The 23,489-nt window shown below is 43.5% G+C and overlaps 1 protein-coding gene across 1 annotated transcript in view; it reads right to left on the reverse strand.

Annotated features, from left to right (window-relative positions):
- LOC115207406 (neuron navigator 1) overlaps positions 1 to 23,489 on the reverse strand; it is a 122,679-nt gene that overhangs the window by 26,500 nt on the left and 72,690 nt on the right. The window contains exons 8-19 of the mRNA XM_029774470.1: positions 18,644 to 18,956; positions 12,489 to 13,290; positions 11,648 to 12,115; positions 11,379 to 11,429; positions 11,100 to 11,260; positions 10,160 to 10,348; positions 8,682 to 8,734; positions 7,450 to 7,473; positions 6,907 to 6,984; positions 4,161 to 4,169; positions 1,619 to 1,702; positions 558 to 669 (exon numbers count right to left, since the gene is read on the reverse strand). Of these exons, the coding sequence (XP_029630330.1) occupies positions 558 to 669; positions 1,619 to 1,702; positions 4,161 to 4,169; positions 6,907 to 6,984; positions 7,450 to 7,473; positions 8,682 to 8,734; positions 10,160 to 10,348; positions 11,100 to 11,260; positions 11,379 to 11,429; positions 11,648 to 12,115; positions 12,489 to 13,290; positions 18,644 to 18,956 (2,344 nt within the window). The remainder of the gene's footprint in view (positions 1 to 557; positions 670 to 1,618; positions 1,703 to 4,160; positions 4,170 to 6,906; positions 6,985 to 7,449; positions 7,474 to 8,681; positions 8,735 to 10,159; positions 10,349 to 11,099; positions 11,261 to 11,378; positions 11,430 to 11,647; positions 12,116 to 12,488; positions 13,291 to 18,643; positions 18,957 to 23,489) is intronic.

Below are 23,489 nucleotides of genomic sequence, written 5' to 3' on the forward strand. Positions count from 1 at the left end.
TACAGTATTACGGTCTTGGTAGACAAGGGGGCGCTAAAAACACAACAAAAAGCCTACTGGGCATCTATTACCAGAATACTAACAAAATTATCACAATTCATTTCCATAGAGGCTGTTGGCTAAATATACTAACGAGCTCAAACTAAAATAAATGAATTGCAAAGACAGGCAATCTAGCTCATTAAGTTATACAAGTATAGGTAGTAGCTACAGAATATAATTTAATGGTGAGTTTGGACATTTACAAGCGAAATGTAATCAAAAGACATTGTGCAGATGAACAATGTGTTGATGCTAGCAAATCATATGACCAGTTGTCAAAACTCAACTCCGCCTCGGTATAAGAGAACGGAGTTGAGCACTCCTCAGCTACGGGAATATTTTTGATGGTATTTTGACAATAATTTTGACGGTATTGAAAAACCATCCCGTGAATATTTACTGGTGAAGGTAGAGAAGAGAGAGAACAAAATGGTTCTGGAGACAGAAGAGGAGAGAGAAGGTATTTGGGGAGTGATTATGGTAAAATAACATTAGACCCTTGGTTGGCTCTCTACCTTTAGGAGGGATGTCAGGGTTGCTGAGGGCCACATGGATGATATCTTGGGCCTCTGTGTTCTTCGTCTTCAGGATCTCTATGGTCTCCTTCAGATCAGTCAGCTCAGAGTCCTATGGGGAAAGAGGATCAATACATAAACACACTGACAAAATGATAGTTGTCCCTGGGAACTTTCTCAAAATTACCATATTTTCCAGAAATCCTGGTTGGAAGATTACCGGAATCAGAAGGGATTAAGCAGGAATCTGGGAATTCTCCAAACCTCAATAGAAGAGCGCTGATAGATGAATCCTAATCAAATCAACATTTATTTGTTGTGTACACAGATTAGCAGATGTTAAAGCAGGTGCATCAAAATGCTCATGTTTCAAGTTCCAGCAGCGCAGTGTCTATAATCCCCCCCCCCCAAAAGAAGAAGAAAATAAGGAATATCAGAACGAGCAATATCAGATGGGGATTGACTATGGAATTTCTATGGTGTCTCGGAGGTCCTGAAGGATTGAAGGATCGTGTTGAGTGGCTTGTGAAAACACAACCTTAGCACCATGTCAACCTTTGACTAGATTTCATTTCCTGTCAGGAGGACCAACGGCAGCAGTGCTGAGTCTCTGTCCTCTGCTCTCTAACAGGATGACACAGCAGTTAGATGGTGCCTGGGGGGGTCTGGTGGATGAGGCTCAGGGGTTGTTGTGGTACGTTAGACTGTCAACGCACATTGATGAGATCGGACTGTCTACACTCTAGGCTCACTTTGCTCTCAGATTTTCATTGAACAAAAGTCAATTGGTTCATTTGTTTGAAAAACTATAGGTTAATATGAATTCCCCACACACATTTATTTTTTATGAAATTCTCACAACCAGAAGATACTGAATGTTTGCTACATCTAATTATAGTAAACTAGAAAAGTTATGAATGATAAACATTTATTTTACATTGATTGGAAATAGCTGGATAGTAAATGAATAGAACAAAAGTCAGCTCCACTGAAGTTTTTGAAAGTTAACAAAGTAGAGGATGTAAGAGACCGTAGCATAATGCAGCTGCATTTACCGGTACCTTCTGCTCCTGGCTGACCGACAGGGTCTGTAGACGTGACGTCATCAGTTGCAGGCTCTGCTCGAACGCTGCTACCAAATTAGCCTTCAAAGGGAGAGAGAGAAAAAGAGAAGGGGTGGGGTAAAGAGAGAAGTGGTAGAGAGGGAGGGAGAGAGAGAAAGAGAGAGAGAGAGAACACAGAGATGAGTCACTGCACCACAGGCATACTACACATCAAGCAAATGGCTTTCTCCAGGAGGAGCGGGAGGGGTGAAGGTATGGACAGCTGTGGAAGGTGAGGAAGATGAAAGAAATGGAGGAGAGGAGGGGGAAGGGCGAGTGAGGGGTGACTGGAGTATAGCACTGGGGCACAGGCCTCTCCAACCTTGTGTACAGTAGCATGGGAGACCTTTCTGAACGGTGGCAGAAAGCCTAGCGGTTAAGAGCATTGGGCCAGTAACTGAAAGGTTGCTTGTTGGAATCCCTGAGCTGACTAGGTGAAAAATCTGTTGGTGTGCCCTTAAACAAGGCACTTAACCCTAATTGCTCCTGTAAATCGCTCTGGATGAGAGCGTCTGCTTAGTGACTAAAATGAACTCGCATAGTGGTGTGTGTGGCTGTAATTTAATATGGTAACAATATCTACAGCCAGATGTTTTCACTTATATGGTATTTGTAGATACAGTGGCTTCAGAAAGTACTCATACACACTGACTTATTCCACATTTTGTTGTGTTACAGCCTGAAATCAAAATGGATTAAATTTATATATTTTCTAACCCATCTGCACACAATACCCCATAATAACAAAGTGAAAACACATTATTAGAATTTTTAGCAAATTAAGTACAGAAATATCTAATTTAAATAAGTATTCACACCCCTGTGTCAATACATGTTAGAATCACCTTTGGCAGCGATTACAGCTCTGAGTATTCCTGGTAAGGTAAGCTCTGAGTATTCCTGGTAAGGTAAGCTCTGAGTATTCCTGGTAAGGTAAGCTCTGAGTATTCCTGGTAAGGTAAGCTCTGAGTATTCCTGGTAAGGTAAGCTCTGAGTATTCCTGGTAAGGTAAGCTCTGAGTATTCCTGGTAAGGTAAGCTCTGAGTATTCCTGGTAAGGTAAGCTCTGAGTATTCCTGGTAAGGTAAGCTCTGAGTCTTCCTGGTAAGGTAAGCTCTGAGTATTCCTGGTAAGGTAAGCTCTGAGTATTCCTGGTAAGGTAAGCTCTGAGTATTCCTGGTAAGGTAAGCTCTGAGTATTCCTGGTAAGGTAAGCTCTGAGTATTCCTGGTAAGGTAAGCTCTGAGTATTCCTGGTAAGGTAAGCTCTGAGTCTTCCTGGTAAGGTAAGCTCTGAGTATTCTGGTAAGGTAAGCTCTGAGTATTCCTGGTAAGGTAAGCTCTGAGTATTCCTGGTAAGGTAAGCTCTGAGTATTCCTGGTAAGGTAAGCTCTGAGTATTCCTGGTAAGGTAAGCTTGAGTATTCCTGGTAAGGTAAGCTCTGAGTATTCCTGGTAAGGTAAGCTCTGAGTATTCCTGGTAAGGTAAGCTCTGAGTATTCCTGGTAAGGTAAGCTCTGAGTATTCCTGGTAAGGTAAGCTCTGAGTATTCCTGGTAAGTTTCTAAGAGCCTTCCACACCCGGACTTTACAATATTTGCTCATTATTATTTTTTAAAGCTTGAAGCTCTGTCAAGTTGGTTGTTGATCATTGCTGGACAGCCATTTTCAAGTCTTGCCATAGATTTTTAAGACAATGTAAGTCAAAACTGGAACTACACCACTCAGGGACATTCAATGTCGTCTTGGTAAGCAACTCCAGTATATATTTGGCCTTTTGTTTTAGGTTATTGTCCTGCTGAAAGGTGAATTCATCTCCCAGTGTGTGTTGGAAAGCAGAGTGAACCAGGTTTTGGTCTAGTATTTTGCCTGTGCTTAACTATATTCCGTTTATTTTTATCCTTAAAAACTATCTAGTCCTTGCCAATGAAAAGCATACCCATAACATGATGCAGCCACCACCATGCTTGAAAATATGAAGAGTGGTACTCAGTGACGTGCTGTGTTGGATTTGCCCCAAACATTTTATATTCAGGACATACATTTCATTTCTTTGCCACATTTTTTATTTTTTTATTTTAGTGCCTTATTGCAAACAGGATACATGTTTCAGAATATTTGAATTCTGTACAAGCTACCTTCGTTTCACTCTGTCATTTAGGTTAGTACTGTGGAGTACCTACAATGTTGTTGATTCATCCTCGGTTTTCTCCTATCACAGCCATTAAACTCTGTTTTAAATGGGCCTCATGGTGAAATCCCAGAGCAGTTTCCTTCGTCTCCGGCAACTGAGTTAAGAAGTATGCCTGTATCTTTCTAGTAACTGGGTGTATTAATACACCATCCAAAGTGCAATTAATAACTTCAACATGCTCAAAGGGATATTCAATGTCTTCTTTTTTTATGCTATTATAGACATGCTTCAAGGTAGGTGTCAAGATAAAAGAGTCATGTGACAGCGAAGAACGGAGGAGGGATCTGGAAGCAACAGACATTCCAACAAACCTGTCCTAGCTGCTACACCCAGCATCCAGAGGTGTGGGTCAGCGGCCAGCAGGCAGGGGGCAGCAGAGATTCCAGAACCAGCAGTCAATACAGCCAACAGTGGAGGAGAGAGGGACAGTGGCATTAGGCCGGAGATACACACTATTTGCACACATTCACACGCACACACAACCTAGACACACACAGACACAGACATTGTGCCAGAGGGCTATTCAATATCAATTATTACAAATTACAGTAATAATCAACTACAGTTAAGAGGAACATCATACAATTTAACACATGATAAAGACAACAACACAGTGGGTAAGGGCTGAAGCAGAAAATATTAAAATAATATGATACTATATTTTTGTATTAGTTGTTTCTAAATACTGTTTATTAATGTATTATTACTGAACCAAGGTCTGTGTTCATCTCACACTCAATCACACAGTATCAGTGACACACTCATGTCAGAGGGTTGGAGCATGTTAAAGGGTATTGCCAATGGACAGTGTTAGTACTGTAATGGACTTTGACTTGCTAAAACAACATGCAACACATAGTAATCATGTGCATTTCCTGAAAATAAAGTTTTGGTTTTAGACTGGTATCTCCACAGCTTTGAGAAAATGGTCTCTTTCAACAAATACAGTGCATGATGGCAGAAATTCACTCACTCATTTAACACATGTAATATACTGTATGAAGCATCAGATAGCAGGAGTGTCAGGCTGCGGTAAAGAGAGGTGAGGAGAGGGGCGGGGAGGAGGGTGATGGGGGTAAGGGGCGGATGGGGTGTGGAGGTAGAGTACAGAAAGAGTAGAAGAGGTGGTGTCAGTACAGGGGAGAGAAGGGCTTGATAACGTGGTGTGGGTGCAGCGTTGCTAATTTACCCCCGTGTGGTGCCTAGGGTTCATAAATCTCAACCACCATCGCTGGTGTTACTCACTCCCTAGGTATGGGTACGGAGCGGGGGCCAGAGCCAGCCTCTAGTAGGGTTCATCATGGCTGGCAAGGGCCAAAACCAAATTTAACCACCATCACGTTCAGCTATGACTGGGCCAAGGAAGGCAGGAATAGCCCCTCCAGGAGAGGTTATGGTTACCTACCTGAACAGTGACTACAACTATGGCCAGGGGATTTGTCCTGGTAAGGTCACATGGCCAGGGAAACTCTTGACCCAAACTCTAACTAACCAATATACAACTATAGCATTATTAACATTATCATTGAGGGGATTTTGGTCAGCGAGTTAGATTACGTTCTATGCTTTCAACACTGGGCAATAAAGTCACAGATAGATTTATGCCTCCATCATAGCCAGCACCATTTCTGATCTCACCCTCTACGGCATGTTTTCCTATCGTAGCTCAACATCAGTGTAATTAACGCCTGACGATCCAGGCACTCTACATAGCTTCATAATATCTTTATCAATATATCAGAATTTTTCAGACATGGTTTTTGTGTTGGCTTGTGTGGCAAAAACCCCATCATCACCTCTCATGTTCCACAATGAATAATGTCTGGCTTCCAGAGACAGCTGCCATCCATCATACTGTATGTCCCAACACAGACATTTAGAAATGTGTTTGTTATGGATGCTGCTACCGTAGTATGGGACAAGTTGTGAGGCTGCTGTTGATGGAGACGCTCACAATCAATCCTAATAGAATAATGGTAGAACATCATGCAATCATGGTAGAACAAAGGTGTGTCATAGGCACATAATGAATGAGCTGAAAATGACAGACAGCCAGGGAGAAATCCAAACCCAGTCTAATAGAAATGAATAGCACTAGAGGCATAATCCAGATTTGATTTATGCAAGAAAATAAAGGCATGTGATATATCAGAAATGGTGTAATATAATTATTGTCAACCTAAAATATTGTCATATAATTATACAGTTGAAATGTGTTTTTACACATTTTCTGTATAAATAAGCTCTTAAATATATGTAAACAGACCATAAATGTTCAACATTTTGTTTTCTTGGAAAGAAGTGAGTGTTATTATATAATACAATATCAGTGCTTGTTGCATTTACAACTTGTCTATTTTTTTATTTAACCTTTATTTAATAAGGCAAGTCAGTTAAGAACAAATTCTTATTTTCAATGACGGCCTAGGAACAGTGTGTTAACTGCCTTGTTCATGGGCAGAACGACAGACTTTTACCTTGTCAGCTAGGTGATTCAATCTAGCAACCTTTCAGTTACTGGCCAAACGCTCTAACCACTAGGCTACCTGCCGCCCCAGTCCTAAGTCTAAGTCCTATCATTAACTGATTTCCATCAGTGTATGGCTGTGGACTGACTGCATTGTTTGAATGTAATGTTGGCATATTGGCAGTTAATTTGAAAAATTTATGGAATTATTCCTCTAAAACTGGCTGCCTAGCTAGCTAACAAACATACAATGCAGATAAATTCAAATTCATGACTTTAGAGGATATCTTATCACAGCACTGGCAAACCATGGTTGACCAACTCCCTGACCAAAATGGCTGCCCTTAATCCCATCATAATAAGGTTCATGTCCATTCCAGCCAGACCGGTTGCTGCTTTAGCCAACTCCATTGTCATTTAGTCAACAATAAAAGAATAGCATACAGTACCATAGTTTTGATTTGGCCAGACTTAGGCTACATAACAATGCAACTTGCGCCTAGCAACTCAAGACTAGATAACGGCAGAAACAAATATGGCCACCATATAGAGGCTCAGAGGTTGAAATGTGAGAAGCATGTTCTACATACGTTGGCAGACAGCTGGGTAGTCAGGTTGGCCACTTTTTCCTGGGAGTTCTCCAGCTCGCGTCTCAGCTTGCGGATTTGCTGCGAAGAAAATGACAACAACAAGGTCCTTTAGACAGGCAGTGCAGTAAAACATAGAATTTAACATAACTCCATACTGTGCTATTCTCCACATCTCAAAGCGCCTTACACTGTATGGTGATATAAGGCATTGGGTATTGGCTGGGTAAGGTGCATGACACAAAGTAAGCTTATATTTTTTTTAAATTAAAATAAAGCTTTATGGATGGGAGAGGATGAGATTATAAAGTAGGAAACTTGATGAAAAACAATAGACACATGGTTGCTGTACAGCAATATCACTGCATGTTGAGTTACTCTGAACATGCTAAATAAATCAATTAAAGACACTGGAAAACAACAATGTTTCAGATCCTAAAGCACCGCTGAATGGATGGACCAGAACAGTACAGATGGACGAAAGCGAATTAGATGAAATTTGGAAGATGAAGACAAGGCGAGAGTGGAACAGTGGAACAGCCTTACCTCTCCTTGTATCCGCTCCTCGGTCTTAGAGAGCATAGTAGGACGGAAAGAAGAAACAACAAGAAAGAGAGAGAGAGTGACCTTGGGAGAGTGAACTTGGGAGAGTGAACTTGGGGGCAGTGGATGATACGGTTGGTTGAGGTAGTTTCACAGTAGCTCTGTAAGTCTGGCCTTAGGTTGAAGGCACTATCCTGGGTTTACAAAGGGCAGGGGGTTCAGACTGCATCTTATAGGAGTTCAGCAGGGTAAAATAGCAGGGTTCCCCAAATTCGGCCTGCTGGAATTATTCTAATTTTTTTTATACTTTTTGTTGTTGGACATGAAAGACCATAAAATCACCAGGAAATCAGGTTAAAGTTATTTTAATTTAGGAAATGTGTTCCCAAGTATTCCTACGCATAAATAGATAGGCATATGTGATCGTATCCCAATGTAATCAAGGTTTGAAATAATTCCGTTTTTCTATAAAACGATATCTGTTTGAGTGTCTTGCGGTCAATTTGCAGTGTACAAATGATTTAAAACTATGTTCCGCCCTCCTGACCATCCATTCAAGGAAAAATTGGCCCGTGGCTGAATGTAATTGGGGACCCCTGGCCTATATTGGGGAACCCCTACGCTATAATGGGGACCCCTGGCCTCTATTGGGGACCCTTGGCCTATATTGGGGACCCCTACGCTATAATGGGGACCCCTGGCCTCTTTTGGGGACCCTTGGCTTATATTGGGGACCCCTGGCCTATATTGGGGACCCCTGGCTTATATTGGGGACCCCTGGCCTATAGGAATTATATAAGGACACCAATTGTGAAATGTTATCTGGCATGTGTTTGTGTATCAGTAGCAGTCAAACCCCTTTATATAAACATATATATATAATGGAAACATAATGGTAAAGACCTGGGTAAACAATACAGTAATCTATAAACCATGGACAAAGTTGGAAAAGGAGAGAAAAGCCCATGTTTTGAGGTAAAAAGTTGTCGTTGACAGCTCTGGAACTCATCAATGACATTTGGCACAACATCTCACCTCACTTGAGGCATGTTTTCAATCCAAGAGAGAAACCCTACATGGCTGTATTTCTACAGTTGGCAGGCCAGGCCTATATCACACACAGTCATGTCATTGTGAAGGGACCAACTGGTATAATCGTGAAAGTATATCCTGTGGGCACACAACAGCTGAGCCCAATAACTATTTCTGGATTATTTCATTATTATAGTACTCACCGAGGAATAGTTGGATGAAGTGTTTGATGCCAAGGAGAGAACAGAGCCATGGACTGAAATGGGTAGAGAAAAAAAAAACACAGAGAGAGACAGAGAGAGCAAAAACATTCAACATGGTTTAATACTGACATATGCCATATCCAGACTTCACAGAATATGCTACAATGTGATTAATCTATCGTATTCAGATTTGTAAAAAATACTTTATAGCCAGTAAACCTGCTACTGTGAGTGTAGATATACAACAAGGTATGAATTACAGTTGACCTATGGCAGTTTATAAGTACTTCATAGAAAACAATATAAACATAACCCAAAAGTGACAATGTTGAAGAAGAGATGAATGATTTTAGAGGAGTGACAGAGACAAACTGGGTCACCTCATTACACCTTTACATAACACACATCTAACATGGAGGCACTCTCTCTTTCTCTCGCTTCCTCTCTCTCTGTGTATTGAGAACACAGCCTCAAGGAGACCATTAGAGGGTTGTCTAGGCTGGGGACCTGCAACATCACGGGAATGTGTTCCACAGGGTTGGAATAAGATCAGTTTCACCTTTAGTCTATTCAGGGAGTGAATAAATAGAAATTTCAAGTCATGAAAACTCAACACAGTCACTGAAATGGAAATGGTGAAGGTGCATAAAGATGGCGGTCCCCATGTACCCACCACAAACGCCTCATTTTCTAAGTTCTCTGTATTGTACAGTGCTCTCCGTTACAATGTTTTTGTATGTTCATTAGCACACTATACATAATCCAAATTCAAGCTTCAACACGGGCACAATTAGAAAAAAAAGTAGATTGTGCTGATTTATAGGCACATTGAACCATATCGCGCGCCGTAGTTTAAAAAGTATGTGGATAGTGATCAAACGAAGACGTCATATTATCATTTCTTACATCTTTATGCACCTTCGCCATTGGAATTTCAATGAATTTCCTGAATTGAAATGGAGCTGACCTCAAACCTGGTTTCCTTATTAACAGAGGGCCGCAGTAGAAGAAGGACAAGCCAACATGGGCCAACCATAGAAATGGAGCCATAGGGTTCAGCTTTAGAAATGGAGCCATAGGGTCCAGCTTTAGAAATGGAGCCATAGGGTCCAGCTTTAGAAATGGAGCCATAGGGTCCAGCTTTAGAAATGGAGCCATAGGGTCCAGCTTTAGAAATGGAGCCATAGGGTTCAGCTTTAGAAATGGAGCCATATAGGCCAGCTTTAGAAATGGAGCCATAGGGTTCAGCTTTAGAAATCGAGCCATAGGGTACAGCTTTAGAAATGGAGCCATAGGGTCCAGCTTTAGAAATGGAGCCATAGGGTCCAGCTTTAGAAATGGAGCCATAGGGTCCAGCTTTAGAAATGGAGCCATAGGGTCCAGCTTTATAAATGGAGCCATAGGGTCCAGCTTTAGAAATGGAGCCATATAGGCCAGCTTTAGAAATGGAATGATATATTTGTATACAGGTTACTTACATGTGCTAGCTGTCTCACAGTCATCCCCAGGCTCGCGGAAGGATCCAGAGCGCATCATGCTCTTGGGCCGGTCGGCCAGTGACATGGTGCTGCCCAGTGGAGAGGTGCCATACAGGTCGAAGGCCATGTCGTTGGTGGGGATACTGTTGGAGCGGGTTATCCTGGGGGCACCACTCGGGATGGGGGCCACTGGGAGGGCAGGAAGGTTGGCATGGGTAAGAGACAGACTGGCACAGAAACTGTATGAGGCACGCACGTACACTACATACTCACACACTCACACATACCTGCACTCACTCACACTCAGTCACACACACACCGACACACACACACACCGACACACACACTCCAGAGGAGAACCTCACCCTGATGACTCAGTGTAAGGAGACACTCAGGTTCCACAAACAGTCAAAGTGATAGACAGTATGTATATACATACATAGCATTGCTTTACTCAGAGGGTCTTTTATATCTCCTGATTATTCACACTTCATCAGTACACATATAAGAGATCATCACATTTTACTGACACAGCCAAATCTTAACTATAAAATAGATATTTAACTATGTAACTTGATTAGTTCTGAATAAGATTAGAACCATTTCTGAACTATAAAGTCAACAGGGTGTTAATGTACTTCAGTGGATACACATTTACTGTATTCACAGGTTCATTCTAAAGGAGCGTTTTGTGTTTCTAGAATTCAACACGACCAACATCACACGGACTGGTTTATACTCAAAGTAAATGCTTCCACTGCTGCCGGGCTGTTACTGCTGCTTTCAACCTGTGCCTTAAACCTTTCAAATGTATCTGTGTTGAAATACAGACCAGCAGGACGATTAGTCTGAATGAGAGTTTAGAGTTACACAGTTTCCCAGTCAGCCTTCAGAGCCGCAGGGCTGTGGATGGATAAAGGTGCAGTAGACTGAGACTCACCCACGTTAGTGAGGACAGCCTTGCCAGAAGAGAGGTGGGGCATGTGGGTGGGCGATGGCAGCTGAGGGGGGCTCTCGCTCTCCATCAGGCTCACTGCGGTGTGAGAGTGACGCCTCTCCTTCCCCTCCGACTGATCCTCTGACAGACCAGAGCTGTAGCGACTGGAGCAGGGCATGGAGAAGAAAGCAACAATTAAACATGTGCCTCGGACAAGAAAATATACTACATAATTTGTACATTGGATACAGCAAATGTGTCATAAAATAATGAAAAACTTACTTGACATACCCTAATCCTTTCTTGGGTAAGGTGTTCCTGTCTGTTTGCAAACTTGTAGAGAAAGAACAAGACAACAATCATTAGCTTTTCTGCTATCAAACAATCAATGATAGTAGAACATCTTATTATTAGTAATATCTCAGATGCATTAGAAAGATGGCAACAGTTTGATCATAGTATGTTCCATATACAGATACTGACTGGTGAAGTACAGGGTTCCGAAACCTATTCCACCCCATCATCAGTGTCTTGCTCCTGTCTAGACCCACCTTTCTGGGAGATTAAGGGAGGTCCTGCTCCCAGCACCCCAGGTCCCTGTGCTCCTCGTCTCCTCCCTGTCCCTGTCTCTGTAGCTGTCCCTGTCCCTGTCCCTGTCTCTGGACTCTGCCCGGATATATCCTCCACTGGGAGGAACACTCATGGTGAGGGGAAGTGACTCCATGCTGCGGTGCAGGCCAGACAGTTTGGGGTAGAGCAGCGGAGAGCCGCCCATGGACAGGGTCTGGCTGGGGTAACAGCTGGGGGAGTCGAGGTGCAGAATGGGGGCTGGGCTGGGGGTGAGGCCCCGGGGGATGGTGCTGCGTGGCCCGGACCCAGCCAGGTCCTGGAGCTTGGAGTAGGGGGGCACTTTAGGAGGGAGGTCCTGAATGGTCACGCACGAGTCCAGGCTGTTGGAGTTGACCTTGTCCAGGTGTGCCAGGCTGGGAGGCCGACCTAGAGATTTGCAGCTCAGCATCCTATGAATTAGACATGAGACACAGAAAGTCAGATCCAGCACCATCCAGAACCGGGAAGGCTCCAGAGACCCTGCTTTTCTGGACTTGTTCTCAGGCCTGGCATGAAAAAGTCATGAAAACAAGGCACGCAAAATGACAGTGACTTGTTTTCTTGCTGTGTTGTTCTCTTATGTCTATAAAGCGGATTGAGTAGTTAAAAACATTACACAGTAACTCTTCCTAAAATATCTTAGAACATTCAGCTGGGTCGACACTAACATTGTAATATATGTAGCTGGTTCTATAAACCCCATACAACTGCAAAAGGAACACTGTAACTAAAAATTGCACAGTTGTAATGTACTGTAGGAATGTATCTGGATGGTGACTTTACCTCTGAGTGGTGGGTGATGAGAGCTCGGGATATTTGCTGCTGCTGGCCCTACACAGCCCATGCAGTTTGGCGCTAGGCTCCCCAGTGGAATCACCCTGACAGTCTGCCATCTTGAGGGAGCAACATAGGGAGTCCATATCAGACGCCACTGCCTTGGCCTTAGCCCTCTCCTTCTCCTTCTCCCTGTCTGTCTGGTTGACAGGGCCTGTGCTCCCTCCTCGACTGGCCCCCTTAGTGCTTCCACTGCCAGGCTCTTTCCCCCTGGGGCCGGGGCAGGCCATGGAGACAGGCTTCAGGCTGAGCAGGCCGGGGTCCATGCTGCTGCTGGCGGGCCGGGCCGACCCAGGGCGGCCGATCAGGCTGAGGGTGCTGGACTTGGCGGGGCGTGGCAGGCTGCGGTACTGGAGGCTGTTACGGGCGCTGGGCCCCAGGAAGCCACCCTCCTCACTGCCGGTGGCGTCAAAGCTATTCTTACGTCCCCCTCTTCCTCCTCCTCCTCCTCCTCCAACTCCCAGAGGCTTCACAGGGATGCCAGAAGACTTGGGCATCTTGCCCACGGTGGCAGAGCCACTAGAGATGGTACTGCCCCCTGCTGTCATAACGGTGGCGGTGCTGGTGGTCGGGAGCCTCTTGTAGCCGAATGAGGCCCCGGCAGAGGGCTTGACCAGGCCAGATGGGGGCTTGCGGAGTTCCCGGTGCTGCGGAAGATGATCCCTCCCGGCATCAGAACGAGATCGCTGCAGCCCAGCAGCCTTCACAGACATCTTTGTCTTGTCCACCGCCCTGTGGTCACTCTTTGGTGCTGCAGAGAGAGAGAGATAAATGTCTTCATTCTTTTGGAATTTTTGTGAATGTAACGTTTAATGCAACAAAAAAAAAGTTTTATTTCAATTTTGTTTATTATCTACTTCACTTGCATTGCCAATGTTAACATATGTTTCCCATGCCAATAAAGCCCTTAAATTGAATTGAGAGAGATTAGATTCAATCATACCATTATCATTAGTCATGATTAGTCAGCTACCAATCGGGTGGCAGGTAGCCTAGTGGTTAGAGGGTTGGACTAGTAACCGAAAGGTCGCAAGATTGAATCCCTGAGCTGGCAAGGTATAAATCTGTTGTTCTGCCCCTGAACAAGGCAGTTAACCCACTGTTCCTAGGCTGTCATTGAAAATAAGAATTTGTTCTAAACTGACTTGCATGGATAAATACAAATTATGAGGGGAGCTGAAAGTGGACCGTTGCATATAGATCAAGAGTGAAAGAAAGCATCAGTCAACTGGCTGGATGTGGATGACATCATCATGACTAATGTTGGACAACCAGAACTGTGCTAAATGGCTACTTGGTCACATGAAAGCAGCTGTATATAACAAGAAACATGTGTATTTACTTAGAGATGGTTTATGTTCCCTAGATGAAGACGACTTGTCACCAACATACAGTCACAAACATCTCAGAGGTACTGCAGATGGGCAAATACTTTGGTGACTGACAAAATTAGGGAAAGGCTTAGTTTTTATTAATCGCACCCTATAACTCGTGCATTCATATTAATCTGGCAACTTGACATGAACAAGTCACAAAAATGTTTTTCAGACACATTTATAAATGCATGCATTATTGGGGGGGTTTATTAAGTTAACATATGAAATTGTTTTAAGATGGTCATACCATGGATCAGTTTAGGACCCCTGTAGGTATACATTTGTTTTATTTAATTTGGTCTTTATTACTATAGCCCATAGAAACACATTGAATAACGAACACATTCATAAATAGCAAAACAGACAGTAAAAAAAAATTATATGAAAATCATAAGGACTTAGGTTTTGAAGTGTCTGTCCTATATTTAGACACTATATTTTTTAGACACATATTTAACCCCTTTTTTGTTGTTACAACACTACCTTCATACTCCCATTCGCTTTTTAAACTGGTCCCGGGTTTCCTTCAGATGAGTCCCATGACATTTGTGAGGGTTGTAAAGCAGAATATCCCCTTTCCATAGTGGGATCATAATAGTTTGTAGCCCAAATGGTTCGGGACCTGCAGACAGAAGCTGGCACAATTGCTGAACCGACTTCCCACCGTGACCGTGTGTGTTTCATCTTTCCATAGAGTGGTCATTTTAGTTTGTAGGCCAAACTGTTCGGACGCTACAGACATTTTCATCAGAAGGCTGATTTTCTGGATGTTTCATGGTCTGACAAACATCACTGTAGCCCGGCCACCTTCCACCGCAGATGCGGAAGGCGATATCGGCGGATGCGGTGGATTGAGACGCTGCCCATGGAAAATGATTTCTCTAGCTTAAACTGACAGATTTCGATAGGGATTTTTTTAAATTATGTTACTTAGATTGACGAACGGGTGCGTCAATAGACTCTTAAGGAATAACACAGGCGCTATAATGTAACAGTGCATGTCACTCAGTCAGGGAGAAAAGGTGAAGGTTAGTTAAGAAAGCAAAAGCAAAGACCAGTAAAGCTGCCAGTCTTTCCCATGTGCAATAGCCTCAATTGGACACCGTCAATGGAATTCAAGATACAATCAGACATGTAAAGCAGCATAACTGATTGGGGAAAGTAAAAAGAAAATAGTGACTGTTTGGGAATATCACAAGACTGCATTTTTAGCCCAGAGAATGATGCCAAAAAACATAGTGCCTCCTAATCAGCCACATTAATCAGACTAATAAGTGGTCGAAGGCATTTCAATAAATTGCATCAGTCAGGAAATTGAACTGCAGTTTGATTGTTTCCTCTATTGTTCAATCATAATTAGATTGCGAGGAATTAAATAACCCCTAAACACAACATTATTGCTGTGATCAGATGGATGAGTCACTACACATCATTGTAATCCGCTGCATTTCATTACTAGCAAATAATAGATCCATAGAACTGGCGTTAGGCTGAATAAAAGGTAATGCACTACATTGCACACCAGTGGAGGCTGCTGAGGGGAGGATGGCTCATAATAATGGCTGAAATGGAGTGAATGGAATGGTATCGAACATGTGTGATACCATTCCATTCACTCAATTCCAGCCATTATAAGGAGCCATCCTCCCCTCAGCAGCCTCCACTGCTGCACACTCTTGCTACTACGTCTTAGTCTGAAAAATATACATTTTTTTCTTGAACTATGAAGCAGAGAAAAATATGATTTAAAAAAAACAGTTAATTAAGAAACAAGTCACACACCCGCCATTTGAAATGCCATAGTGCACTTTGCACTGTTGGAAAGGCAACCTTTTGTTGCTGTTGAAATGTTGTTTTCCTACTGATACTGCCCATAAAGGTTAATGAGGTATCCGTAGTCCTCAAACTCAGGTATGGAGCGAAAATATGTTCAAATTCATTATCATTAGATTTTCACCTTTATTTAACCAGGTAGGCCAGTTGAGAACAAGTTCTCATTTACAACTGCGACCTGGCCAAGATAAAGCAAAGCAGTGCGACAAAAACAACAACACAGAGTTACACATAAACACACGTACAGTCAATAACACAATAGAAAAATATCTATGTACAGTGTGTGTAAATGTAGAAGAGTAGGGAGGTAAGGCAATAAATAGATCATAGAGGCGAAATAATTACAATTTAGCATTAACACTGGAGTGATAGATGTGCAGATGATGATGTGCAAGTAGAGATACTAGGGTGCAAAAGAGCAAGAAGATAAATAACAATATGGGGATGAGGTAGTTGGGTGTGCTATTTACAGATGGGCTGTGTACAGGTACAGTGATCGGTAAGCTGCTCTGACAGCTGGTGCTTAAAGTTAGAGAGGGAGATATAAGACAAAGAATGCTTCACAGACAGTTTTTTACAGTGAGTTTGTCTTTGATAAGAAGCATGGGAAGATTAACCAAGAGAGAAACCCAAAGATATTATCCTTGTTCTGCATGGAATACACTGGCATTTCTTCTCAGTGTTCCTGTACAGTACTAGCCCTTCCAATCAAACTCTGGCACAGACTTTCAACATTTCATTTGATATCAAGCAGATATCCGCTGGCTGGGGCTACTCTCCATGTGGAATCCATTTAGGGGAGGTTATGGACGACAAAGATATCTTGCAAAACAAGTTAACAATCATGTTTCCTCCCCTGAAGATGTCACGCCATTCATACTTCTACTTTAACACAAACACACTCTTTATGAATGCAAACAATAAAAACCCTTTCCTGTATAGCAGTCACTTGGAATAATGATTTCATATTAAATCATCAAATTGCTAAGTTAGTCCCAACTCAACAGGACTGGACCAACAACAATGTGTATAGTGAAGAGAGAGAGAGAGAGAGAGAGAGAGAGAGAGACGTGGTCCCTGGCAGTAAGCCCCAAATATACTAAAATAATGATTTTCCAGAGAAGATCCAGATCTCTGGGAATTAGACCAAAGTTCTCAATTGGTACAAAATATATATAGTACTGCACACACTACAATTACTTAGGTTTAAAAATAAGCTCAACTGGGCACATTAATGAAGCAGTGAATGAACTGAGAGACAAAACACGCAGGGCATTGTATGCCATTAACAAACAAATTCAAATTGAATGTGTCATTGAACCAATTGCACTTTATGGCAGCGAGGTGTGGGGTCCACTTGCAAAACAAGATTTCAACCAATGGGACAAACACCCCATTGAAACCCTGCATGCAGAGTTCTGTAAGATTCTCCTACGTGTCCAGAGGAAAACTACAAACAATGTATGCAGGGCAGAGTTAGGGCAATATCCACTAATAAACTCCAAAAAGAGAAATTAAGTTTTGGAAACATCTAAAATACAGTGACCCCCTCTCATATCATTACCAATCCCTGCAATACCAAGAGCTGAGCAAAAAATAGGGTCCCCTCATCCAGCTGGTCCTAGGGCTGAGTTCACAAACCTGTTCTACTAACACACTGAAGACTCAGGACCAAAACATCCAATCAATCAGATCAAAACAAATTACAACACAGTCCAAACAAAATCTCATTATTTATTGGGAAACACAAGCACAAAGCAAAATGTTGTGCTATCTGGCCCTAAATCGACAGTACACCATGGCAAACTATTTGACCATGGTTACTGATCAAAACCTTAGAAAAACCTTGATGGGGGCCTCCCAGGTGGGGCAATGGTCTTGGGCACTGCATCAAGTGCTAGCTGTGCCTCTAGAGATCCAGGTTCGAGTCCAGGCTCTATCGCAGCCGGCCGCAACCGGGGGGTTTGGCTGGGTTGTGTTTTGGAGGACACACGACTCTCGACCTTTGACTCTCCCGAGTCCATACGGGAGTTGCAGCGATGGGACAAAACTGTAACTACTAATTGGATATCACGAAATTGGGGAGAAAAAGGGAGTACAAAATATTTAAATTCAAAGAATTCCAAAATAAAAAAACGTGAGAAAGTACAGGCTCAAGTGAGCACAGCCTTGCCATTGAGAAGGGTAGACACAGGAAAACATGGCTCCTTGTAGAAGAAAGGCTGTGCATCCACTTCACTACAGCAGAACCCGAGACAGAGAGTTTCATTTCCCCTTATTCAATGTTTCAAAGACCTCTCTGATGAAGATAGACTATCTGTCCTGTTGGGGGGGGACACACAGAGAGCTGTGGGTTGGCAGAGCACTACATTGCTGCCTGCCATAAGATAGGGACAGTGTCTGACAGACCAAGCAACCTGGACATGTCCTTTATGCTTATTATTATTGTTCAATGTATGGTTATTTTGACCCTTGGTTATTGTTGTTACTATTTTCCTGTTGACAATATTGATTATTATTATTAATTATGTTAATATTGTAAATCTTCAAAGTAAGCTTTGGCAATACGTACATTGTTACGTCCTGCCAATAAAGCAAAGTGGAATTGAATTGAGAGAGAGAGACAGAGCGAGAGAGACAGAGCGAGAGAGACAGAGCGAGAGAGACAGAGCGAGAGAGACAGAGCGAGAGAGACAGAGCGAGAGAGACAGAGCGAGAGAGACAGAGCGAGAGAGACAGAGCGAGAGAGGCAGAGCGAGAGAGGCAGAGCGAGAGAGGCAGAGCGAGAGAGGCAGAGCGAGAGAGGCAGAGCGAGAGGCAGAGTGAGAGAGGCAGAGTGAGGCAGAGCGAGAGAGACAGAGATAGAGAGAGATAACACATGTTATTCAATCTGACCTGCCACTTTGAGCATGCTCTGAGAGGTGTGGGTAATGGGTGAGGTCACGCCCACAGGAGGGTGGCGCCCCTTCTTATTAAAGTTCCCTGGCTGACCCAGGATCTGGGGCTTCCTCAGTTCCCCTTTGACCCCCGCGTCCTCACTAGCACCCTCCATGGGTCTGGAGGTCTTCCTCCACTTGCTGGGGGTCTCGGTCTTGAGGCTCCCAGTCTCGTAGCTGCCCCCGTCCATCTTGCGTGCGGCCTTGGCATCCTCACTGTACCAGGACAGGCCACTCTCCACCAGGGAGCGCTTCTCAGCATCGGTGCGGAGCTGCATAAGGACATAGGGACATAGGGACATAACCATTGAGATATGACGTATTGTGCAAATGGAAAAATTATATTTGTATGGTCAATTCCATTTCAGTTCAATCAATGAAGAAAATAAATCGAAATTCAGATTTAGGAATTCTTGAATTTTCTGAATTTAAAAAAATGGAATTGTAGGGGTCATGTGAGAGGCAGCCAGGTGTGTGTGCGTGTGTGCGTATGTGTGAGACACTGTGTTTGTTATCTCTGCCAGAACCTCAGTTTACACTCAGTAATCTCTGCTGTCCCGTCTGAGTGTCTGTCTGCATTTCAGAGAGAGAGCATGTGGGAGGAACTGATAAGCCTGTACTGTTTAACATCAGAGATTCACTGCAGTCACTATGTTATGATCTGCGGAGTCTTTCACTGCAGTAGTCACTAATAGAAAGAATGAGTCAAGGATGAATCATGTTCTCCTTTAAATCCCATAAGTGCTGGTGCATCATGGATGATCAGTCTTTTTGACTTGGCGTTCTGAAGCCACATTACATACTCATGACATGCATTGTGGATGACGTGCTACATGAAAGGTTGGTCAATCTGGGCTGATTTAACATTGTACTCGATTCCAAATGCCCCAGTTCTGCTTCAGCTATTTCCACAATGTTTTTCAACGCCTTCCCCTTTCTAAGCCGCTGCTACCATATTACGTAACGACTGCTCTTTCGTGGTCTGCAGGGCAGGCACAATATTAACTGTTCAATTAAACTAGAACCAGCTGAGAATGATTCATTCTGACCTTTCCTTACAATAACGTTCAGCACGGTGGCCAAGGCTGGGAGTGGCCAAAACAATATAGTACCTTCCTGTAGGGCACAAATCACCTCAACTCTATTGAATCACCTCTGCTCTCCTCTTTGTTGAGCAGCGCAAGACTCATTCATCAAAAGAACAAGGACACAATGCTGTTTCACCTAACACGTCCCTGAGCAGACATCTGTTAATACAAGGTGGACACTGGTTTAGTGGGTAAGTCCATAGATAGAAACTAAAACAGGAAATGCCCGTGCTCAGGTCTGTTCAATGCTGGTCTGACGAATCTGATTCCACACTGTAAGTATGCTTTGCTCTCGTGGACTGGGATATGTTCTGGATAACCTCAGACAACAACATTGATGTATACGCTGATTCGGTGAGCGAGTTTATTAGCAAGTGCATCGGTGATATTGTACCCACGGTGACTATTAAAATCTTCCCCAACCAGAAACCGTTGATTGATGGAAGCATTCGAGCAAAACTGAAAGCGCAAACCACTACTTTTAATCATGGCAAGGCGACCAGAAACATGACCAAATATATACAGTGTAGCTATTCCTTCCACAAGGCAATCAAACAAGCTAAGCGTCAGTACAGAGACAAAGTAGAGTCGCAATTCAACGGCTCAGACACGAGACGTATGTGGCAGGGTCTACAGACAATCACAGATTACAAAAAGAAAACCAGCTCCGTCGCGGACACCGACGTCTTGCTCCCAGACAAAAAAAAATAATTTCTTTGCTCACTTTGAGGACAATACAGTGCCACTGACACGGCCCGCTAACCAAAACCTGCAGGCTCTCCTTCACCGCAGCCAACATGAGTAAAATATTTAAATGTGGTTTTAACCCTCGCAAAGGCAGCCGGCCCAGACGGCATCCCTAGCCGCGTCCTTAGAGCATGCGCAGACCAGCAGGCTAGTGTGTTTACGGACATATTCAATCAATCCCTATCCCAGTCTGCTGTTCCCACATGCTTCAAGAGGGCCACAATTGTTCCTGTTCCCAAGAAAGCTAAGGTAACTGAGCTAAATGACTATCGCCCCGTAGCACTCACTTCAGTCATCATGAATTGCTTTGAGAGTCTAGTCAATATCACCTCCACCCTACCTGACACCCTAGACCCACTCCAATTTGCTTACCGCCCCAATAGGTCCACAGACGATGCAATCACAATCACATTGCACACTGCCCTAACCCATCTGGACAAGAGGAATACCTATGTAAGAATGCTGTTCATCGATTACAGCTCAGCATTTATCACCATCACCTCCAAATTCGTTATTAAGCCCTCTCCTGTACTTCCTGTTCACCCATGACCGCGTGGCCATGCACGCCTTCAAATCAATCATCAAGTTTGCAGACGACACTACAGTGGTAGGCTTGATTACCAACAATGAAGAGACAACCTACATGGAGGAGGTGAGGGCCGTCGGAGTGTGGTGTCAGGAAAATAACCTTACACTCAACGTCAACAAAACAAAAAAGATGATCGTGGACTTCAGGAAACAGCAGAGGGAGCACCCCCCAATCCACATCCACGGGACAGTAGTGGAGAAGGTGTAAAGTTTTAAGTTCCTCGGCGTACACATCACAGACAAACTGAAATGGTCCACCCACACAGACGTGCGTGGTGAAGAAGGTGCAACAGCACCTCTTCAACCTCAGGATGCTGAAGAAATCTGGCTTGTCACTGAAAACATGCAAACTTGTACAGATGCACAATTGAGAGCATCCTGTCGGCTGTATCTCCGCCTGGTATGGCATCTGCTCCACCCACAACTGTAAGGCTCTCCAGAGGGTAGTGAGGTCTGCACAACGCATTACCGGGGGCAAACTACCTGCCCTCCAGGACACCTACACCACCCGATGTCACAGGAAGGCCAAAAAGATCATCAAGGACAACAACCACCTGAGTCACTGCCTGTTCACCCCACTATCATCCAGAAGACGAAGTCAGTACAGGTGCATCAAAGCTGGGACCGAGAGACTGAAAAAGAGCTTAGATCTCAAGGCCATCAGACTGTTAAACAGCCATCCCTAACATTGAGTGGCTGCTACCAACATACTGACTCAAATCTATAGCCACTTTAATAATAAAAAATTGTATGTAATAAATGAATCACTAGTAACTTTAAACAATGCCTCTTTATATAATGTTTACATACCCTACATTACTCATCTCATATGTATATACTGTACTCTATACCATCTACTGCATCTTGCCTATGCCACACGGCCATCGCTCATCCATATATTTATATGTACATATGCTCATTAATTCCTTTACACTTGTGTGTATAAGGTAGTTGTTGGGAAATTGTTAGATTACTTGTTAGATATGACTGCACGGTCGGAACTAGAAGCACAAGCATTTCGCTACACTTGCATTAACATCTGCTAACCATGTGTATGTGACCATTAAAATTGGATTTGATTTGATTTTAAGTAGCTACAACATTATACCAAGCCATAAGAGGGAAATACTGTACTAGGCTATCATCCCAAAATATGACCAATTGATTGTAGGTTCTATGTCACTGCTTTGAGAGCACCATACCGCATCTAATAGGGTATCCTGTTGTGAATTGGGGGGCTGCGAGGATAAAAATTGGGCACAGTATACCTTGGCAGCACACCTACTTAATGTGATATAGTCACAGATGGCTCAGTCAGCTATACTAATCCCCATGATTCATCACTCTTCTCTCTCTGGGATGAGGACAAGGACAGCAGGAAGAAGCAGTGTTGCCACAGTAACACCAGGAGTGACAAGATGCCTGCAAAGCATTTTTCACCTGGGGCCAGAGAACTCTGCTACGCATCCCTCTCCCCAATGTCAATATGCCTTGTCCATTGGTGTTTTGGTTAGTGATTATTGTCTTATTTTACTGTGGAGCCTCCAGCCCTGCTCAATATGCCTCAGCTAACCCTCTTGTCTCACCTCCCACACATGCGGTGACCTCATCTGGTTTAATTGATGTCTCTAGAGGCAATACCTCTCTCATTGTCACTCAATGCCTAGGTTTACCTCCACTGTATTCAAATCCTACCATACCTTTTTCTGTGCATTATGCCTTGAATCTATTCTACCGTGCCCAGAAACCTGCTCCTTTCACTCTCTGTTCCGAATGACCTAGACGACCAGTTGTTATAGCCTTTATCCGTACCCTTATCCTACTCCTCCTCTGTTCCGCTGATGATGTACAGGTTAATCCAGGCCCTGCGGTACCTAGCTCCACTCCCATTCCCCAGGCGCTCTCATTTGTTGACTTCTGTAACCGTAAAAGCCTTAGTTTCATGCATGTTAACATTAGAAGCCTCCTCCCTAACTTTGTTTTATTAGCACACTCTGCCAACCCGAATGTCCTAGCCGTGTCTGAATCCTGGCTTAGGAAGGCCACGAAAAACCCTGAAATTTCCATCCCTAACTATAACATTTTCCGACAAGATAGAACTGCCAAAGGGTGCGGAGTTGCAATCTACTGCAGAGACAGCCTGCAGAGTTCTGTCATACTATCCAGGTCTGTGCCCAAACAATTTGAGCTTCTACTTTTAAAAATCCAGCTTTCCAGAAACAAATCTCTCACCGTTGCCGCTTGCTATAGACCACCTTCTGCCCCCAGCTGTGCCCTGGACACCATATCTGAATTGATTGCCCCCATCTATCTTCAGAGCTTGTGCTGTTAGATTACCTAAACTGGGACATGCTTAACACCCCAGCCATCCTACAGTCTAAG

The sequence above is a fragment of the Salmo trutta genome, chromosome 14 (genome assembly GCF_901001165.1).
Source record: "Salmo trutta chromosome 14, fSalTru1.1, whole genome shotgun sequence".
NCBI lineage: Eukaryota > Metazoa > Chordata > Actinopteri > Salmoniformes > Salmonidae > Salmo > Salmo trutta.